The sequence below is a fragment of the Prionailurus bengalensis genome, chromosome F2, assembly GCF_016509475.1.
Source record: "Prionailurus bengalensis isolate Pbe53 chromosome F2, Fcat_Pben_1.1_paternal_pri, whole genome shotgun sequence".
NCBI lineage: Eukaryota > Metazoa > Chordata > Mammalia > Carnivora > Felidae > Prionailurus > Prionailurus bengalensis.
The window spans coordinates 46986082-47005530 of NC_057353.1; the positions used below are offsets into that span (position 1 = coordinate 46986082).

Here is a 19449-nt window from a genome sequence, read left to right on the forward strand (position 1 = left end):
ATCACATCAGTGTAAATTTTCTGGTTTTTATAATTATAGTAAAACCTTGGATTGCGAGTAGCTCGTTTTGCGAGCGTTCTGCAAGACAAGCAAACATTTCTATTAATTTGTAACTTGATAAACGAGTGATGTCTTGCCATACGAGTAGAAAGCATGTGACACTGAACGTCACATGGTCACAACTGAGCCAATGGTTCTTGAAATTCGCTTTGAGATACATATGCTTGGGATTCCAAGCATGTTTCTGAAACACAGTATGCTCACAAACCAAGGTTTTACTGTGTATGGTTTTATGTGAAACTCTCTCGTTTTTAAGAAATAAACACTGCAGCGGTGGCCGGGTGGCTCAGGCAGTTAAGCGTCCGACTCTTGGTTTCAACTCAGGTCGTGATCTCGTGGTTTGTGCGTTCAAGCCCTCCATCGGGCTCTGTGCTGAGGGTGAAGAGCCTACTTGGGATTCTCTCTCTCTCTGCCCCTCCCCCACTCATTTTCTCTCTCTCTCTCTCTCTCTCAAAAAAAGTGAAGTATATGGGGCGCCTGGGTGGCGCAGTCGGTTAAGCGTCCGACTTCAGCCAGGTCACGATCTCGCAGTCCGTGAGTTCGAGCCCCGCGTCAGGCTCTGGGCTGATGGCTCAGAGCCTGGAGCCTGTTTCTGATTCTGTGTCTCCCTCTCTCTCTGCCCCTCCCCCGTTCATGCTCTGTCTCTCTCTGTCCCAAAAATAAATAAACGTTGAAAAAAAAAAAATTCTGATAAAAAAAAAAAGTGAAGTATATAGAGGTAAAGAGGCCTCATATCTACAATTTACTCTCAAATGATTCAGAAAAAAATATATAAACAGTAATAGGCTGTGATTTGGAAAATCTGGATAAAATTCTTTGTACTATTTTTGCAACTTTTCTATGGACCTAAAATTTTTAAAAAATGTTTATTTATTTTGAGAGCGAGCACACCAGCAGAGGAGGGGTCGAGAGAGAGGAGAGAGAGAGAGTCCCAAGCAGGCTCCACACTCATAGAGCGTGACTCGGGGCTCAAACTCACTGTGACATAATGATCTGAGCCGAAGTCAAGATTGGGATGTTTAACCGACTGAGCCACAGAGGTGTCCCTAGGTCTAAAATTGTTTAAAATAAAAAAGAGTATTTAATGCTATCGTCATTTAGAATATGCAACCGAAGAAGGCCTTTAACTGCAAATCACCTAAAATTCCACGACATTGAACATACTTCTTTTGGAGAGGAGACACTCTCAGGTATTCACTAAATGATACAATCAAATTATTTAAAATAAGATACCCAGGATATTAACATTGTAAAATATGAATGTTTGGTTTTTGAACATTTTTTAATGTTTTTATTTATATTTGAGAGAGAGAGAGAGAGAGAGAGAGCAAGCAGGGGAGGGGTGGAGAGGGAGACAGAATCCGAAGCAGGCTCTAGGCTCCCACATGGGGCTCGAACTCACCAGTGGTGAGATCATGACCTGAGCCGAAGTCCGACACTTAACCAACGGAGCCACCCAGGTGACCCGAATTTTTGTCTCTGAAGAGAATAATGACAAGACTTTATTCTCGGGATAAAGCTGTTTTGTATCATTAGGCAGAAGAGTTTATTCCCTGAGATATGTATAATTCCTCATAGTGTTTTTGCTTTAAAGTCCTTTCAAAGAGGGGCATCTGTGTGGCTCTGTCAGTTAAGCTCCAACTTCCGCTCAAGTCATAATCTCGTAGTTCCTGAGTTCAAGGCCCACATGGGGCTCTGTGCTGATAGCTTGGAGCCTGAAGCCTGCTCTGGGTTCTTTGCCCCCTTCTCTCTCTGCCCCCTCCCCCACTCATGCTCTGTCTCTCTCTGTCTCTCAAAAAGAAACATTAAAAAAATAAATAATAAAGTCCCTTGAAAGAAAAAAAAATAGCGGGGAGCAGGAATAGGCTTTCTTAGTTTATAGAACTGGGTTCTAGTTCTAAACCGGATTACCTGCCAGATTATTCGATTACCTCGTGTCACTTCATTTTTTTCAGTTTCCATTTTTTTTTTTTTCTCATTTGGGTTTCCGTTCTTTCGTCTTCTTCGTATCAAACGCATTTGCTTTGTGGTGTCTTTCCAACGGCTCTTTCACTCAGAGTTCTCGAGAGCGCGAATCTCTTCCGTTCATCCTTTGCACTGGCCTTTGTCACTCTCCACCGGGAGCTGACATTGTAAGTGAGGCGGAAGACCTAAGTGGCTTCCCGCTAAGGCCTCTCCTCTCTGTGGCCCACTCCTCTTCATCCACTGGCTGCATGGCTCAGCCGGGGCTACACTCTGTAGGGGCAGGGAGGGTCTCACGTGACCGGAAGACAACTAGACATTGCCCTCCTCTGCCCAGGACAGACGCTAAAGCCAACTTTCAGAGTCACGCACGGACCCTTTCGGGACCGGTCACCAATTATCTCTTGAGCGCGCTCTCTGCCAGCTGCTGCTTGACCACCACTCAGACTCCACCATGGGGATTCCACCCAGGCAGCCCTTTTAAGCCAAGTTTCTGGTCTTGACCCTGGCTGGCTAGAAACAGATCCACATTCTTTGCCTCCACAAACCTTGGGAGAGCAGGCCATTTCTAATGCAGTTGCGTCTCCCCCACTCTGCCCTCAGCATGGCAAGCTAGAGTCCATCTTTTGACTTTAGAGTGCCCAGGGAGCCGAGTGTCACTCCGTGCCACATGGATTCGATCCCAGGATAGTCTGTGAGGTGGCCCCGTTGGAGCACCCCTCCTTCTCTCCTTCACTGAGCACTCCAAAGCTTTCTCCAAATTCTCCCATGTCCAATTTTTTTGGTTCTTCAAATTTGACCCCTTAGAAAGTTCTCCAAGAATGGACTAAGGCCCGTAAAAATGACTTCCTGGGGGCGCCTGGGCGGCTCAGTCACTTAAGCGTCTGACTTCGGCTCAGGTCATGATCTCGTGGTTCACGAGTTCAAGCCCTGCGTCAGGCTCTGTGCTGACAGCTCAGAGCCCAGAGCCTGCTTCAGATTCTGTGTCTCCCTCTCTCTCTCTGCCCCATACTGCTCACAATCTCTCTCTCTCTCTCTCTCTCTCTCTCTCAAAAATAAACATTAAAAAAACCTTTTTAATGACTTTCTGGACAGCTCCCTTGCAAATCCTGGTAAAGAAAAAAAAAATAACCAGCAACCATATTTATATTTTATCTAGTACTATTTATGGGTTAGAAATAGATTCTGTACCCTGAACTCTCATCGTCATTAGACTTTTCCTACAGAAACCAGTGAGACTCGAAGAATCGCAGAGGGACAGGAGACAAAAAAGTTGAAAATCTTAAGACTTGGCTATCCATGGGGCGTGACAGATGCCTCAGGGACTCAGGACTGAGTGCGGGGCATTTCCTCTAAAGATGGGGAAGCGCAGAACCTTAGGACAGTCTGAATTCGCTGAATTGGCCGAAGTGGTTTAGGACAAAAACTCCTACAAGGGCACGCTATGTGCTACTAAAAGTTCTTAAAGACTTTCCTGCTCCTTCATTTTGGAGACCGTACTTTTCATTTGTTCCAGTGTTTCCTGGTACAGCCTTGCCAACTCAGTCCTTCCTCTGACCAAATCTCCAGTTCTTGCTTCCTGCTCCTCCAGAGTAGGTAGGACGATTTTAGGGTGTAATGAATAGGACAGCAATTGACCATTTTGTATGCTCTTTCACCAAACTTGGTGGCTATTTTTCAGATTTTCTTTGCTTAATCTTACCACCATCAGGCAAGCCTTTGACTACTGAATGTACTGGCCTACTGTACCGTTTCCCTTTCTTCTCCTTTGTGACCTCTAGTGCCCAGAGCTGGATTAATCGTATCCCTTGTTTTATCCCTGTTCTTGAATGGATCGCTTTCTAATGAGTATTTGTGAACCCACCACCCCGTCCCCAAGCCGGTAATGTTACAAATTACTTACATTTACCTATGTCCTTCTGCCCTAGCCTGTGCCCCCCCCTTATCCACAGGCAACCTCCATCCTAAATTTTGTATCATTCATATTTTTGGTAGAGGAAAGAGAAATCCTATCACGTAGGTGTATGCCTAAGCAAAAGGTTTGTTCATTTTTGAACTTTATGTCGTATTGTTTTTCACAGAATGTTATTAAAATTCAGTCATGTTACCCGCTGGGCTGCAGTTATTTTCACTAATGAAGACTGCCATTGGATAAAATAACTCTAACCATTCTCTGTCCAATGGGCCTTTGGATCGTCTATTTTGCCTGTTCAAAAAGTGCAGCAGTTTTTGGTGCACACATGCAAGTGTTCCAGGACATACACCCAGGGGCAAGTTGCTGGATTATAGCGATGTGAAAGTCACCTTTGAGATAATGCCAAATTATTTTCCAGGGGGATGTAACTCCCATCGGCAATGTGTAAGAGGTCTCAAACCACATCATCTCCAATATTTGGCATTACCAGACTTCCAAATTGTATTAAGTGGGGGGTAAGACGGTGGTATCTAATTGTGGTCCTGGTTCACATTTCCCTTGTTAAACCTCTCTTCATATAATTACTGGTCCTCTATTTCCTCTTCCATGAAAATGTTCAAAATCTTGGCTGCCCACTTTCCTATTTTCTTGTTGTTTGTATTATTCATACTGATTCTTTGTCAGTTATATGTTGTCTCAGTTACTTTCCACTTCCACCTAAATTTTTATGTAGTTGAATTTAAAGTTCATATATACACCGAGTCTGAGTTTACATATAACTTTCTTAGTTATACATGTTGTGTCCATTTTGAGATGTTTCCTTACAAACTGCAAAGTCACCAAGTTATCACCTCTATCTCACGAACATTGTTCACCCGTTAACTCCTTCATTCTTCTGGATTTGATTTTTGTGCATGGCATGATTTACAAGCGCAAATGGCATTTTCTTAAAATACACAAAATTGTTACTTATTTCCTCTCGACACAGTGAAAGTTCCAAAATAGTACCTGTTTCCACACCAAACCAGTCATTAATGTGGAGAACCTGTTATGGCAGGTAACTTTCTCCTTAATCTCCTTGCTTTGGGAAGCATCTGCTGAGCAGATCCACAACCTGGTTTTACAGACTGTGGTTTTAGAACTAGCCTTTTTTGACTCAAAATGTAGTCTTCCCAATTATGTGTTCCCCATCCCCCTGTAGACTTCAGCAGTAAGGAGACTCGATCATTAAAGCCCATGGGAGCTTTGCCAAAAATGCATATTCCTGGACTCCAACCTAAGAACTTACAATCCTTGAGACTGGTTGCTGGGAACAGACATTTTTAAGCTCCTCAGGTGATCAAAAGCATTGAAAAGTGAAAACCACAAGCCTGTTATTTAGAAAACAGAATGTTAACCTATTTCTTCCCTAGACAGAGTCCCTTGCTTGTGGGAGCATGGAAATTGTCTTTTAAGCTCTCGTAACTTGAAGCCTTTGCACATGCTGTTAACCTCCACCCGCACCCCATTCGTTCTGCAAGTCCTGACTCAAACGTGAATCTTGTACTGATAGGTTTTGAGGTCTGGATTTGGAAATTAATACGTAAGTCTTTTATGCACATTTGACCGGTTAAGTTTGTGCTTTCAGAAATTTCATGGAATGGGCTCAAATATGGAAAAAAGTACTCCTTATCAACTGAGTCTCTGGCATCACTCGGGGTTGAAAAGAGCTGTGCCTAAATCCACCTACTTTCAACTTGGTTTCTATAGCCAAGACACATGTTTGCTTGTCCAGCATGATAGACATTCTTATCAACTGAGTAAGGGGCACCTGGGTGGCTCGGTCAGTTAAACACCTGACTCTTGATTTCAGCTCAGGTCATATCTCAGGATCGTGAGATTGAGCCCCACGTCTTGGGATTCTCTCTCCTGCTCTCGGCCCCTCCACCACCCATGCATGCCCTCTATCAAAATAAACAAATTGAGTAATTAGGATAATACAGGGCAGGTGCAGATGTCTTCCAGAAAGCTCGCAGGTCAAAAGTCTTGCTATTCCAGGAACTACTTGGGGGTTGACAGTCATATATAAATTAAGACTTTGAAGAATCCAGGTGGGCAGTGTCGGATTTGGATGGATACTGCAACACTTTTGTGGTTAGTTTTCAAGTTAAAGCAGATCTACCGTGATGAGCTCTCTCCAAGACGATTTTGTCATCCAAGAGTATCATTTTCCTTAAAGGTCTGTTTGTGAAGTTTCTTTAAAAAAACAAAACACAACAACCTACACAGATCCAGCAATACCTTATTTTTAGGCCTTTAATCTTTAGGAGAACTAGAATTAACCAAGAAGATTGTGACTGCCACGTCACACTAAAGAGAATTTTATGGACATACTTTCACATTTAGCATAAGATCCAAGTCTAGCCATCTTCCAAGTGCCTGGTTTCAGCCACCACCTCAGAACTGTAGATGTTTCCATTCCGCCACTAGAATTTCCTACATACAACAAAACAAAGCAAAAAATTACGGTTTCTTGCTCTTCCCCTCCAGGAATGTGTTAAGACTGTCTCTGAGAAGATAGCACCAGTTAGAAAGTTCCTAACACACTGCAGGTTCTCATGCAAGGACTATCGCGTCCGTGCATCCAAATGAAGTGCCCTTTTCCCCTAACGTAATGGATATTAAACTGTTTTAATGATGCTGTCACTACTGCAAAGTCTCCAAAATTCTCAGATTTGCACCAAGAGGCCACGTAAGACTTTTCAACATCTCATTGTTGGTTACGAGTTCCCCAATTATTCAATGAAGGTTTTACTCTCAAACTGAGGTCTAACCACAAATAATCTTGAGACTACACATTCCATATTGGCCTTGACTAGTTTTAAATAGGATTTGGGCCATGGGGGAGGATTGACTGCAGGGAAGCCAGAATGGAAAACAACTTGAGGCCTTAGTGAAGCCACTTCACATTCTTTTAATTCTCCTAATCCTCCCTCCCCGACGCCATCTGTACGATCTTTATAGCATGAAGCAGCAGCGGACCTATGAAATTCAAAAGCTAGAACCAGAGGCCAGAGCTGCAGCCGAGTCCATCCTTTCAACTGATCGCACTGCTGGTTCTTCTCTCAAAGGACAACTGTGAAGTGGAATCTAGCTTTTCTTTGTTTTAAACAACTCCAAGACTACACACACGCAAAATACACTGTTGGGTTCTCCAAATTCCTGGAAATACCACGTTACATTGACAAAAACAGACATGAAGCCTGGATTTGGGACAATTGAAGAAATGTTATAAAAATTTATTATTCAAATCCCAAGGCAAAAAATCTCAGGTTGGAATCTTCCTTCATCTATTGGGCACTAGTGCGTAGAAACATTAAATTAACAGCTAATATTAATGAAGTATTATCACAATTTATTTCAATATCAAACTAATTTAGATGACTAATGCACATAAATAGGCAAATGTGACAAGCTTTAGATTTTATTTATAGTTTACTTGAATGAGAATCAAGTCTAGCTTAATGTTCCTTAGCTATAAATGATTACTTCATGTCCTTGGCCTGGGGGTCAGGAGAAATCGTAAAAAAAGAGCCATGAAGAGGATTATCTTACCCCAATGCATAAAAGATCTTTTCTCCTTGAAAGAAAGACCCCAAGGCCTCCATTGCACTTTTATTTGAATGTAGTATTTGGGACAACTGTCCCAAAGGGCTGATATTTCCCAATTTAATCTGAGGTCATAATAAAACAAGCAACAAAACAGTATTTGGGATTTCAGTTTCTCACCCTTATCACCAAGACTCACTGCCTCCCATCATCAATATTTATTGAGCATTTACAGTGTACTAGGCACAATAGAACATACAGAAAACATTGTCCCTGCTCTTGAGGAGCTTACATTCTAAAAGAAAAAAAAAATACACCTCTTTTAAAATGGTATTTTTGTTTGGTGTTTTCTGCAAGGTACTGAGGAAATAGTCTGTAGGGTGAGCTTTGGGTATAACTTAGCCCCATCATTATTTAAAGAGAGGAAGAGGAAGGATTTTAAAGGCAGACAATGACAGACCATTCAGGAAAGATAGGGTTTACAAGGAGATAAACACAATCTCATCAACTAAGGAGAGATTTGCTGCAGTAAATAGGATGAGGGAAATAGTTTGTGGGATGCAAGCAAAGGAAGCAAGGTATCCTTAGACATTGAGTGGAGCCAGAAAAATCATGCGGCCTTTTTTCCAAGTACACGGCCACCAAAGTAGGAATGGTTGGTGACAAGACAGAAGGCTAAAAAAGGTAATCCTGTACACCTGACAAATAGAAAGAATAAAGATCAAAATTGAAGGCAGGCTATAACAAGATCAAGAAATCCTTAAAAACAAAAGTGATTTGGAAGCACAAAACTTAATGCTACCCAATGTCATGATGGGCCAAGAACAAAAACATTGTGGCTTCCTAAGTCAGAAAATGCCATATACCAAAATTTTAAATGGAACACATTACTTTTTTTCCAATCAATCTCCCGTCTGGAAAAAAAAAAAAAACACAAGGAGAAATATGGGACATGGTGGTTGGGAACAGTAGTAGTTATAGTAGTAGTATTTTGTTGTTATGATAACCTTTGTACTCAAACTTGGTAAAAGCCCATTAGCTGCCAACAGGGAATAAGGAATAAATTTCCAAAAATGTACAATTTCCTTTAGAGAAGTTTCAGAACCAAAAGACTAATTTACATGAAAAGCTGTATAGAAAGTAGTTGAAAAGTCCATTCATAAAACTTTTATTCCACTTACATGAACTTAATACACGTGTTCTTAACAATTATGCTTGGATTGTTCATGAAAATTTCATAAGACATTAAACAAAGCTAGCCGTCATCTCAAGTTATTTCCCTGTTAACTATTTTTACAGCACATGCATGTTAGGCAAGTATCAAAAAAAAAAAAAAAAAAATCACAAAAGCAAAAAAAACCAAAAACAGAAACCAAAAAAAAAAAAAACCAAAACAAAAAAAAAAAACCCTAAAAAAAGTTAAATACATGGGATTTTTGTTTTGCTGCTGTGCTTGATATACATAAAGTAATGGATATCAAGCAATTCGTTTTACTGCATCTTTACTTGTACTTTGTTCTTAGGTTGCCTAAAACATTTAAATACAAATAAAATGAGTGTAGCAAAAATAATGAAAGCAAACAGCAGGTAACTTTACAAATAATGGAATGTGAACCGTTTCTGCCCTTATCCAGAGTAAATTGGGTCACAACTAAAGGATCACTTCTGTAACTGTAGTCAAAGGTGTGCACATTTGAGAATGAGTACGCCACAGATACACATGGCTCAACATGTAATATCTACGGGACGCCCATTTCTACTACAGCCCTGTAAGTGCTCCAAACCTTAAAGTACCCACAAAAACTACACCTGTATCTGGAACCAATTATCCCTTTTATTCCCCACCAGGACAAACCAATATGCAGGCAGTTTTCTTTGCTTAGACATGGAAGCAGTTTTAACACTGGCCCTTGTGAAGCCACAATGTACCAAAAGTACTATGCCAAACGTTTATACTAGTATAAAAATTCCACATCCCCATATTGGCCACCTCAAGATGAAAACAGATAACTCCCTAAATGTTAACTGGCTCTACTCCCCTAATATTAAACATAAAAACCACATGGGAAATATAGAAATTCAAATAGAAGTAACATAAACCTGTCATAAATCGTAAACAAAAAACTATTTGTGGGACAGCATGAATGACAAATGGTCTACTGTGTAAATTTTAGAATGAGGCAGACAAAAGTTGGAAGGCCGGTTAATTTTCCCCTCCTTCTCCTGCTTCAGCTTCATCTCCTTGGGTATCCGATGTCCACAACTGGTTAAAAAAAAAAAAAAAAAAGAAAAAAAAAAAAGATTTTTCAGCACAGTTCAGGAAAAAAAAAAAAATCTTAATATACTTATCAAGGTACCAAAACGTAACCACAGCTTTTGTGGAAAGGCTTTCTTTAGAAAATAGCAATGAAGAGAACAATGAAGATGGAAAACATCCTTATTTTCTCCCTAACCACTGCGTAAACATTTTAAGTACAAAGAGTTGTCTTCAAATAACAAGGTCAGACACAAGAAATTCTTGATTATTCATATGAGAGAAAACAAAATAAACATCACAGAAGAGCCACAAAATACTAAGTATTAATAGCTACGAGAATATCGGACTGCCCTGAATACCCCCAATATGAGAGATCCTCTTGATCCAACCCATGTTCAAGCTCAGGTCGACTACTTTCCCTTGGTAAAACTTAAGACTCCCCACTTGAAAGGGAATCCCACACTCCATGAAATTCAAGAGTGAGGATATCAAGTCTGAATTAAATTACAAATTTAGCTTTCTAATGTTTTTAGCTTAGAGAAACATACCTTTGTCAATCTGTAGGATTCAAAATAAATAGCTGAATACAAAACACTGGTCACAACCCAACCTTCCGAGAGGTAATTAAGTAATTAAGACTATGGATTCTATTAATTTTTCATTAAGTTTATCAGCAAGTTAAAAAAATGATTTCAAAATTAGTTCAGCGGCTTCAAATATTAACTTTTGCAAATCTAAATAGTTCATAATGACTTTTAGAGATAATTACAAAAGGCCTAATTCAAGATGATCTTAAATTTTATATTGCTTATACAATGAAAACACCTCAATATTTTCCTAACTCCCAAATCACCCACTAGCTTTATTTATTAACCAAATAGATCTCTGGCCTGGAAAGGAGACTTCTTCCAAGGTCATATTTAAATTAAATGACCTCTGGAAGCCTGTGTGTTCCTATTAAACAGGGGTTTATAAGATGAAATTGTCTTCTAACACCTCTTCCCAGTTCTGAACTTCAAAGATTCTTGAATTTTCCATAAATGCGTTAAAAAACTTGACACATTTTTTCTACTAGGGTTATGCGTTAGCAATAATTAGTCAACCAGATCCAGACTCAAATACTAGGTAGTTTTGACAAAATTTCTTTACTTAACAGATAAATGATCTAACCAACTAATAATGATACCCAGTGATACCACCAAGGCTCAGAGAAGCCACAGTAACTAGTGACAGAATCAGAATATAATCCTTCCTTTTCTTCTTACTCAGTTGTTCCAGGATGCTCTTCATGCTATACTAATATCCAAAATTTAGCTGGAAATACATGTATCACATCACGCCCTCTCAAAAAGTGATGACACTGTAACAGTAAGCAGGCCCCAATTTCTACCTTATAGGAATGACAAGGTTCATCACTTCAAACCTTTAGAAAATATGAAAATTCTTAATATTAAAAAGAGGTAACAAATTGAAGTGCTTCTTTCATTTGTTGTAAGAAATTCATTCTTGGGGCACTGGGTGGCTCAGTCAATTAAGTGGCCAACTTCGGCTCAGGTCATGATCTCATGGTTTTTGAGTTCAAGCCCAGCATCAGGCTCTGTGCTGACAGCTCAGAGGCTGGAGCCTGCTTTGGATTCTGTGTCTTCCTCTATCTCTGCCCCTCCCCTGCTTGCGTGCGGGCACTCTAAGATAAATAAGCATTAGAAAAAATTTAAAAAAAAAAAAAAGAAAAAAAAGAAAAGAAAAGAAATTCATTCTTTACGAAATTACAGGTTATTCTCTTGACTAAAAAATCCCACAAGTTTCTGGTAGCCCCCAGTTACACTTTCTAAAATAATTTTGTTTATAGTAATAATAAAGTACATGATGCAGTTCAAAAACCTTTGCTGAGAGTATTCAATACTAGAATATTGAACAGGTTCAGAAAACCGGCAGTGAACTGGAATAAAGCTTAGAAGTAAAATATATGAAATGATGATATACAGTCCTCAAGCTCTACACTGACTGCAATCTTCACTCCTAGTTCATTACCTGGCACAGCAGAATTTGATAATTTTGTCACTTAAGCCTCAAAACTTCAAATTTAATATTTATCTGAAGGAGAATGGAAAAACCTATGGGACTAAAAAGACGATACAACCACTTTGTAAGGTGTAGACTTTATCTGGATCCCAATTCAAATAAAAAACTGTTTTAAAAAGGCATTGTACTTCTTTCTTTCAGTCTGGAGTATCCTAAGAAGGGATAAGCATGATGTCCCATAAAAAGCCTTTTTTTTTTTTCTTTAAACAAAAGGCTAGCTAGGCAAAATACAGTTCCATTTAGATTGCACAGAATATCTGCAATTTTGTAACTGAACTTACTGATGGAGTACATATGGAAGCAACTTTAAGAAAACTATTTTTTTTTAAAGAAAATCATTTTTAACGGAACTTAAACATAAAACTTTACTATACTTTTGATACTAAAAACTAAATTCTTCTGTGACTAAAATGGAACAAATGGAAACACTCAGATTAGAACAGAAAATAAAACAGTCTATGTGATTAAAAGTTGAAAACCATGGGTTAAAAAATGATTTTTAAGAACTAAAATTGTAACAACAGATATGTAACTAATCAAAGTACACATTTTTGGTCCTTGACCTATTTATTATTTGTTTCTGCAAAGGTGGTTTTTCTTCACAGCTCTAAATAGCACATAGTATTTTGCATTCAATAAGGAGGTGAGAAAATATTCCTGAAGTTATCAGTGAAACAACAGAATTTCAACCACAGTGGCCATTAATGATGTTTGTTATGTACTTACTGTCAAGTTGTCTCTCAGTAATTGCATTATTAGCGTGCTGTCTTTGTAGGACTCTTCACTTAATGTATCGAGTTCAGCAATGGCTTCATCAAAAGCCTATGATCGAAAAAGTACATTTAAGTGCTCAAATAATAAGGATTACTAAATTTCCACAAAACAGGTAAAATACCTACTGTCTTTGCAAGAGAGCAGGCTTTCTCCGGGGAGTTCAGAATCTCATAATAGAACACAGAGAAGTTAAGGGCCAGACCCAATCTGATAGGGTGTGTTGGTTGCATTTCCTTTTTGCTGATCTCAAAAGCTTCCTGGTATGCTTGTTGTGACTGATCCACAATCCCTGGGTAATAAAACACACCAAAATGTACTGACAAAGTTTGCACTTCATCTTCCTCCTTCAAACCAAACCTTTAATATCCAATGATATCCTCTGAAATATTAAGCTGTAGCAACCTTAACTGAATGAGGCTTATAAATTAAAAAACAAACAAAAACCTTCTCTAGGAACATACTAGCCACTGGTCAACGTCAAGACAAAAACAAATCACCTCAGAATTATTACATTTTTAGTAATTAGTCTGTACTGCTCTACAGTTATGCTGTGATCATGATTTCTTAAAATTTTAAGGAAACATTCTTATGCACAAAATTGGCTTTTCAGCAAGTGAACATTTTAGAACACCAATATTAGGCAGTAGATGTACCTTCTCAGAACTTTAAAAAAATTAATTACTGCTCTTCATTTCGTGCTCTAAGCAGTTAAAAAACACAACCCGCGATATCTCAGAGGCGCCTGTGTGGCTCAGATTTGGTTAAGTGTCTGAGTCTTGATTTCGGCTCAGGTCATGATTTCACGGTTTATGAGTTCAAGCCCTGTGTTGGGCTCTGTGCGGACAGCATGGAGCCTGCTTGGGATTCTCTCTCTCCCCTCTCTCTACCCCTCCCCGCTGCTCACTCTCTCTCAAAAAAATAAACAAAAAAAAAAAGACTATTTCCATACTGTGTTATATTATACAAACACAACAAACACATTGAAAAACACAGTATACCTTTCTTGTCATCACCAGCAGCAACCTCAGCCAAGTAGCGATAGTAGTCTCCTTTCATTTTCAAATAGAAGACTTTGCTCTCTGCTTGTGAAGCATTGGGGATCAAAAACTTTTCCAAAAGAGACTTTAGAAGAAAAGAAACAGTCATAATAAGAATAAAATCATTATAAGACTAAAAAAATATCTGCATTTCTTAAGAGCATACTGTATGTAGCTTAAGTGACAAAATTTTAATACCGTTATTGCCAATAATACAATTGGTTAATGTAGTAGGCCCAGGAATTTGTGGTTTAAAAGAAGGATGCTTTGGACAGCAATACTTAAAATCTGAAGTTAGTGTTGAATTTATTACTTAAGGATGATACATTTTGAATATGTACCTCCCTCACATTTTGCTATCTATATACATGCTGATAAAAATGACAATGTTTCAGTGAATGTGAAAGCAGCACAGCTCCCAACAAGCTTTTTCTAACAGGCTGTCAAACTTTCCATTTTCAAGGTAGTCATTAGAAGGAAAAGAATGTAAGAGATGAACCTTTTGGGACTCTGGAGGATTATGACCCAAGCAAAAACCAATAATGTAACAGACACTCTTAGAATGCATAAAGAGAAAGCAGAACAAAATTAATTTCATTTAGAAGAACACAATTCAAGCAAAACCTCACAACAGGCAGAAAGTTGTTCAAAGTCAAAAGTTTAACTGTTTCTAATTAGGACAGTAGGTAGATAGGATTATGAGAATTAAAGATCTGAAGAGTAAACCTGTCAATTCATTAAAGTGATGTTTAGCTAATAAAATACATGTTTACAGATGACACCAGACAATAGATAAAACTTCATCCTATAATTTTGTTTTTTATTAACAATTTAAATTAATTTAAACCCTAACATGCTAATAATAATTACATTCTGTAATTGATACAAAGCAAAAAATTAGATGGCTGGGATTCAGGGGAGAAGGCACAATAAACTAGTGATTTTTTTTTTTCTTTTAAAGGGGAGAAAGAGAATTCCAGTAGTACAATTAGGCAAAAGTTAATAATCAAAAACCAAAATCATCTCACCACCCCCAATTTTCCTACCTAAAAATACCCTAGGAATCAAGGGAAGTCAATTTTCAACGAAGCTTAGTCCCAAACTAGTCAGTTTTTACAAGGAAAAGAGTTAATTCTTGGTTTCTATTCTTCTGGCAGTCACCCAGTAATTCAGTCTAATAACACCTACTTATATGCAAAACAGTTAGAAGCTACAGATACCCAGATGAAGTGGGTAGTGGCCAACACAGCAGTAGGGCCAAGCTGCACAGCATTATGGGAAGGGGTTGAAGGTGAGAAGTCAATCTAAAATGTTTCCTGTTATTATTAACCAATATTTGAAACTACTAGCCTGAAATCAGATGAACACTTCGATTAGGAAACAAAAACTATATTACAACCACACCCATAACCCTTGTGTTCAAAGATCTCTCAGTTCCAAGTGTTTTGTCCTTTGAAGACCATGTTCTGTAGGACATGAGCACTCTTTGAACCCTAACTATGGCAGCTCTTTTGGGATCTACCTCCAAAAACCACTGCTCCATTTAATATAATCAGTGGATTTTTCACTGATGTGAATGTGATTTTTAAAAATGTCACTTAGAAACAAATGATTAGGCCTTTTCAAGTTTTATAAAAATACATTATTCTTTCAACTATGGAAGGTGGCATAGCAGAGTGGCTTTGAAGTCAGTCTAGGTTTAAATGGTGGCAACTCTACACTTAGAAGGGTAAATTCTATTTCTGACAGACTAGGCTAAGGATTAGACTATGATGTCTAATTAAAGAAAAATATGTGATTAACCAGAATTCACAAATAATTTCAGATCAAATAGCAAAAGAAAAATATGCAAATTTAAAGGCGGCTCCGTGTATATACAAGTCAACTGTGAACTGTTCTCTGGCTCATTTACATATGTAACATTACATTAAGAATATTTTTAGGTGCCTGGGGGCCTCAGTTATGTGTCTGACTCTTGATTTTGGCTCAGGTCATGATCTCATGGTTGTAAGATCAAGGCCCACATTGTGCTCCATACTGGAAGTGGAGCCTGCCTTAGATTCTCTCTCTCCCACTCCCTCTGTTCTCTCACATATTCTCTCAAAAAAAGAAAAAGAAAAAAAAAAGTATTTTCAAGTAAAAGAAGTGACAATAACTAAGCCCAATCATGAAAGTAATTTGTCACCTATGCATTTATATTTCAAATTTTACTGCTTCAGTATTTTTCACATTCACCTAATTCCACTGTGCTAAAAACACTAAGAATACAATGATGGGCAAGATAGTCTCTAAGTTTGTGGACAACTGTTCTGGCAAAGAATACAAATGAAACTAAGAATAATACGGCCCAGGGGCGCCTGGGTGGCTCAGTCGGCTGAGCATCTGACTTCCGCTCAGGTCATGATCTCGGGTTTGTGAGTTTGAACCCCGCATCGGGCTCTGTGCTGACGGCTCAGAGCCTGGAGCCTGGAGCCTGCTTCGGATTCTGTGTCTGGCTGTCTCTCTGTCCCTCCCCTGCTCACGCTCTGTCTCTGTCTCAAAAATGAATAAAACATTAAAAAGAAAATTAAAAAAAGAATAATACGGCCCAGTCATGACCTTCACTTTTCAAAGACTTTAACCCATTCTAGGTCAAGATGAGGGCCACAAACACGTGCAGTTAAGAGTGAATCACTTAAGATGTACGTAAAACTTTAAAGTATATAATTTGTGGAAGTTACTTATGCAAGGTGTCAAGAAATTAGTAACCCATCTTTTAGGAGTATTAACTTCTGTATCCCCAAAAACGCTGTTTTATGTTGGAGTGAAAATTTCATATGGGAATTTTTTTAAACTGCAATTAAGCACCTCTTCCTCCAAAATGAATGCCAAATTAGCCATAGTATCTGACTAAAACAGTAACAACAACAAAAAACTTTAAAAGACATTAATCAGAAAGCACAAGTAATAGGAAGGCAAGACAACAGTAGTCAAGCAGCTTACTGGCCTAATGATTGACCAAAAGAACCAAATTAAGTTAATCAACAGTGACAAGTATTTCTGGTGAATGAAATGCTGACTACAAGTTGAGAAAGCAAGCTCATCAAACTGTACATTATGAAAACATGCAGTTCTTTGTCAGTTACACCTCAATAAAGCTGTTACAAGTAAAAAGCTGAAAAAGCAGTAAGTGGCAAATAAACAGCAATCATATCTTCCAATGACATAAAGCTAAGAACCATTAAAACTTAAACAAGAAGACTGGATACTAAAGATTAATAAATAAAGGGGCCGGCTAACATTTGGTTCGATAAGCTAACTATAATATAAAAAAAACAGAATTGTGGTAGACACTCTCTAAAGATGCCCACCACTAATTCCCCTCCATTCCTGTCCACATATGCCATTCTTCCTCCTGCTGAGGTGTGGAATTTATTCCCTTTCTCTTGAGTGTGGACTAACTTTGATGACTTGCTTTGACCAAGAGAATGCAGTGGAAGTGACTGAGTTCCATTTCTGAGCCTAACGCTTAAGAGGACTGGCAGCTTTCCATTTTGCTCTTGGAACCCATATCCAGCCCGTAAAGAGTCAAACCACCTTGCTGGAGAGAAGGGACAAGACAAATTAGCCCAAGGAATGGGACATGTTAAGTACGTCATTTGGATATGTCAGCTCCAGCCAAATGCAGCAATGAGTGACTCCAGCCAATATACCATGTGAAGAGCTTCAGTTGAGGCAAGCCACAGAATCACAAGAAAGAAAAAAATCACTGTTTTAAAAGTCACTATAAATTTAAATGGTGACACATTAAACAACTAAGAAAAAAGATCATGAAGTTGACATTTCTGACACTTAAATTATTTAATTTGATCCTTCCAAAAGTTACCCATGAGATAGATACAAACTAAATTATCCCTATCCTACAAAAGACAATGGGGCCCAGCTATGCTATGTGCTCAAAACCACAACGAACTTGTGAACTCCAACTAGGAAATCTGACCTGTACTACTAAAATTATGCTCCATTTTTTTTCTGCCTCAATAGGGTGATACACCTACCAAAAAGGATGTGATTCCAAGATATTAATAGAATGAGGAATCAAAATTAAGGAAAATGATTAAGTTCTATAAGGTATTAATGACACCAAATCTAGAATATATTGCTTCTTTAAAAAAAAAAGTATCAAAACAGACACTGACAAACTGGAGAATATCCAGGAAAGCAAGAGTGGTCAAGAAACTAGAAACCATCACGAAGGTTTAAAGAATTATGACAAGAATGGCTCTAGACGAGACTAGTTAAATTTAGCAAGAGGCAGATTTCTGCTCAGTAAGAGAGATTTGTATGAGTGGTCCAAACTTGGAATAGGCCATCTAGTCAGACAGCTCCATCTACTCTTCCAGAGATTTTTAAGGAAAAATAAGATGATTATTTGGCTATTTTATAGAGGAGATTCATAAATCAGATGTGGTTTCATTCAACTCTAATGTTAGATACTGAAGATACAGAATTCATTCAATTAATTTTGACACTAAAGAGGCAATTAAGTATATTCATTTCTTAAACTGATGAAAGGGAAAGAAAAGGTATATTTTCCAGACTAAGAAGCCAGAGGAAAGAGGCAAACATAGGGAGAAGACCAAGATGGAAAGAGTAAGAACAGGGGGCCCTTGGGTGGCTCTACTGGTTAAGTTTCCAACACTTGGTTTCTGGTTTCGGCTCAGGTCATGATCTCACAGTCATGGGGATACGGGATAGAGCCTGCATCCGGCTCTGTGCTAGGCTGGTCGTGGAGCCCACAGGAGATTCTCTCTCCCTACCCCCCACCCCCACCCCAGCACACACATGAGTGCTCGCTCTCTCAAAAAAGAGTAAGAAAAGGAAAAACAACAAAGCAGCACTAATCAGAAAGCAGCAGTGACAAGGAAAAAAAAATTGTGGAGGTGAGCAAATTAAAAAAATGGAAGGGAGGAAAGGACTAAAAGCTATTTGCAAAACATACTAAAAAAACTTCAGAGAATATCCTACTAAATATACAGTGCAACCTCCTAAATTTCATTCATCTACTGTAGTACAATATAAGTGATAATGCTGGGACACTGTTAAGAATCTGAATGCAAAGGGGAAACATAGCATTATTTAAGAGGTAGGTGAGACATCACAACTTCCAACTATGAGACAAAGATTGACTACTGACATACCTGCATTTATAAAATTCTTCTATAGCATAGTACATTGTCTTTAATACAAATGTAATTAAAATGGAAAAGGATATTTAAGTCAAACACGAAATTAAAAAACATCTTAAACTCAAGCACTGAGGCTACATAATCCATATGAACCTTGCTGAAATACAATTTGATTTAAAAATTCACAGTATTGGGGCACGAGGGTAGCTCAGTTGATTACATGTCCGACTTTGACTCAGGTCATTATTTCGCAGTTCGTGAGTTCAAGCCCCGTGTCAGGCTCTCGGCTGAGAGATCAGAGCCTGGAGGCTGCTTCAGATTCCGTGTTTCTCTCTCTTCTTCTCACCCATTCACACACACACTCTCTCATTCCAAAGTAAACACACATTAAAAATTCACACTGTTTTCTCTAGCAATTTAAAAACCTGCTTTTGATGACAACCACTGTCTCTTAATGTTAAGTGGGACAGAAAGCAGCAAGATACCACTAGAAGCCCACATCCAACACCTCTCTGTAAATGTTCATTATCCAGTGCTAAGTGATATGGCTCTCTTTTTTTTAACGTTTATTCATTTTTTGAAAGAGCGAGCACACCAGCATGGGTG

General features: G+C 38.6%; 1 protein-coding gene across 9 annotated transcripts in view; it reads right to left on the reverse strand.

Annotated features, from left to right (window-relative positions):
- Positions 1–7578: 7578 nt before the first annotated feature.
- The window catches only part of YWHAZ (tyrosine 3-monooxygenase/tryptophan 5-monooxygenase activation protein zeta), a 33891-nt gene continuing 22020 nt past the window's right edge, over positions 7579–19449 (reverse strand). For all 9 annotated transcript variants that reach the window (XM_043601484.1, XM_043601482.1, XM_043601483.1 and 6 more), the window contains 4 exons: positions 13637–13760; positions 12764–12927; positions 12591–12686; positions 7579–9788 (listed from right to left, as the gene is read on the reverse strand). In XM_043601484.1, coding sequence (XP_043457419.1) covers positions 9729–9788; positions 12591–12686; positions 12764–12927; positions 13637–13760 — 444 coding nt within the window. In that variant the 3' untranslated portion in view covers positions 7579–9728. The remainder of the gene's footprint in view (positions 9789–12590; positions 12687–12763; positions 12928–13636; positions 13761–19449) is intronic.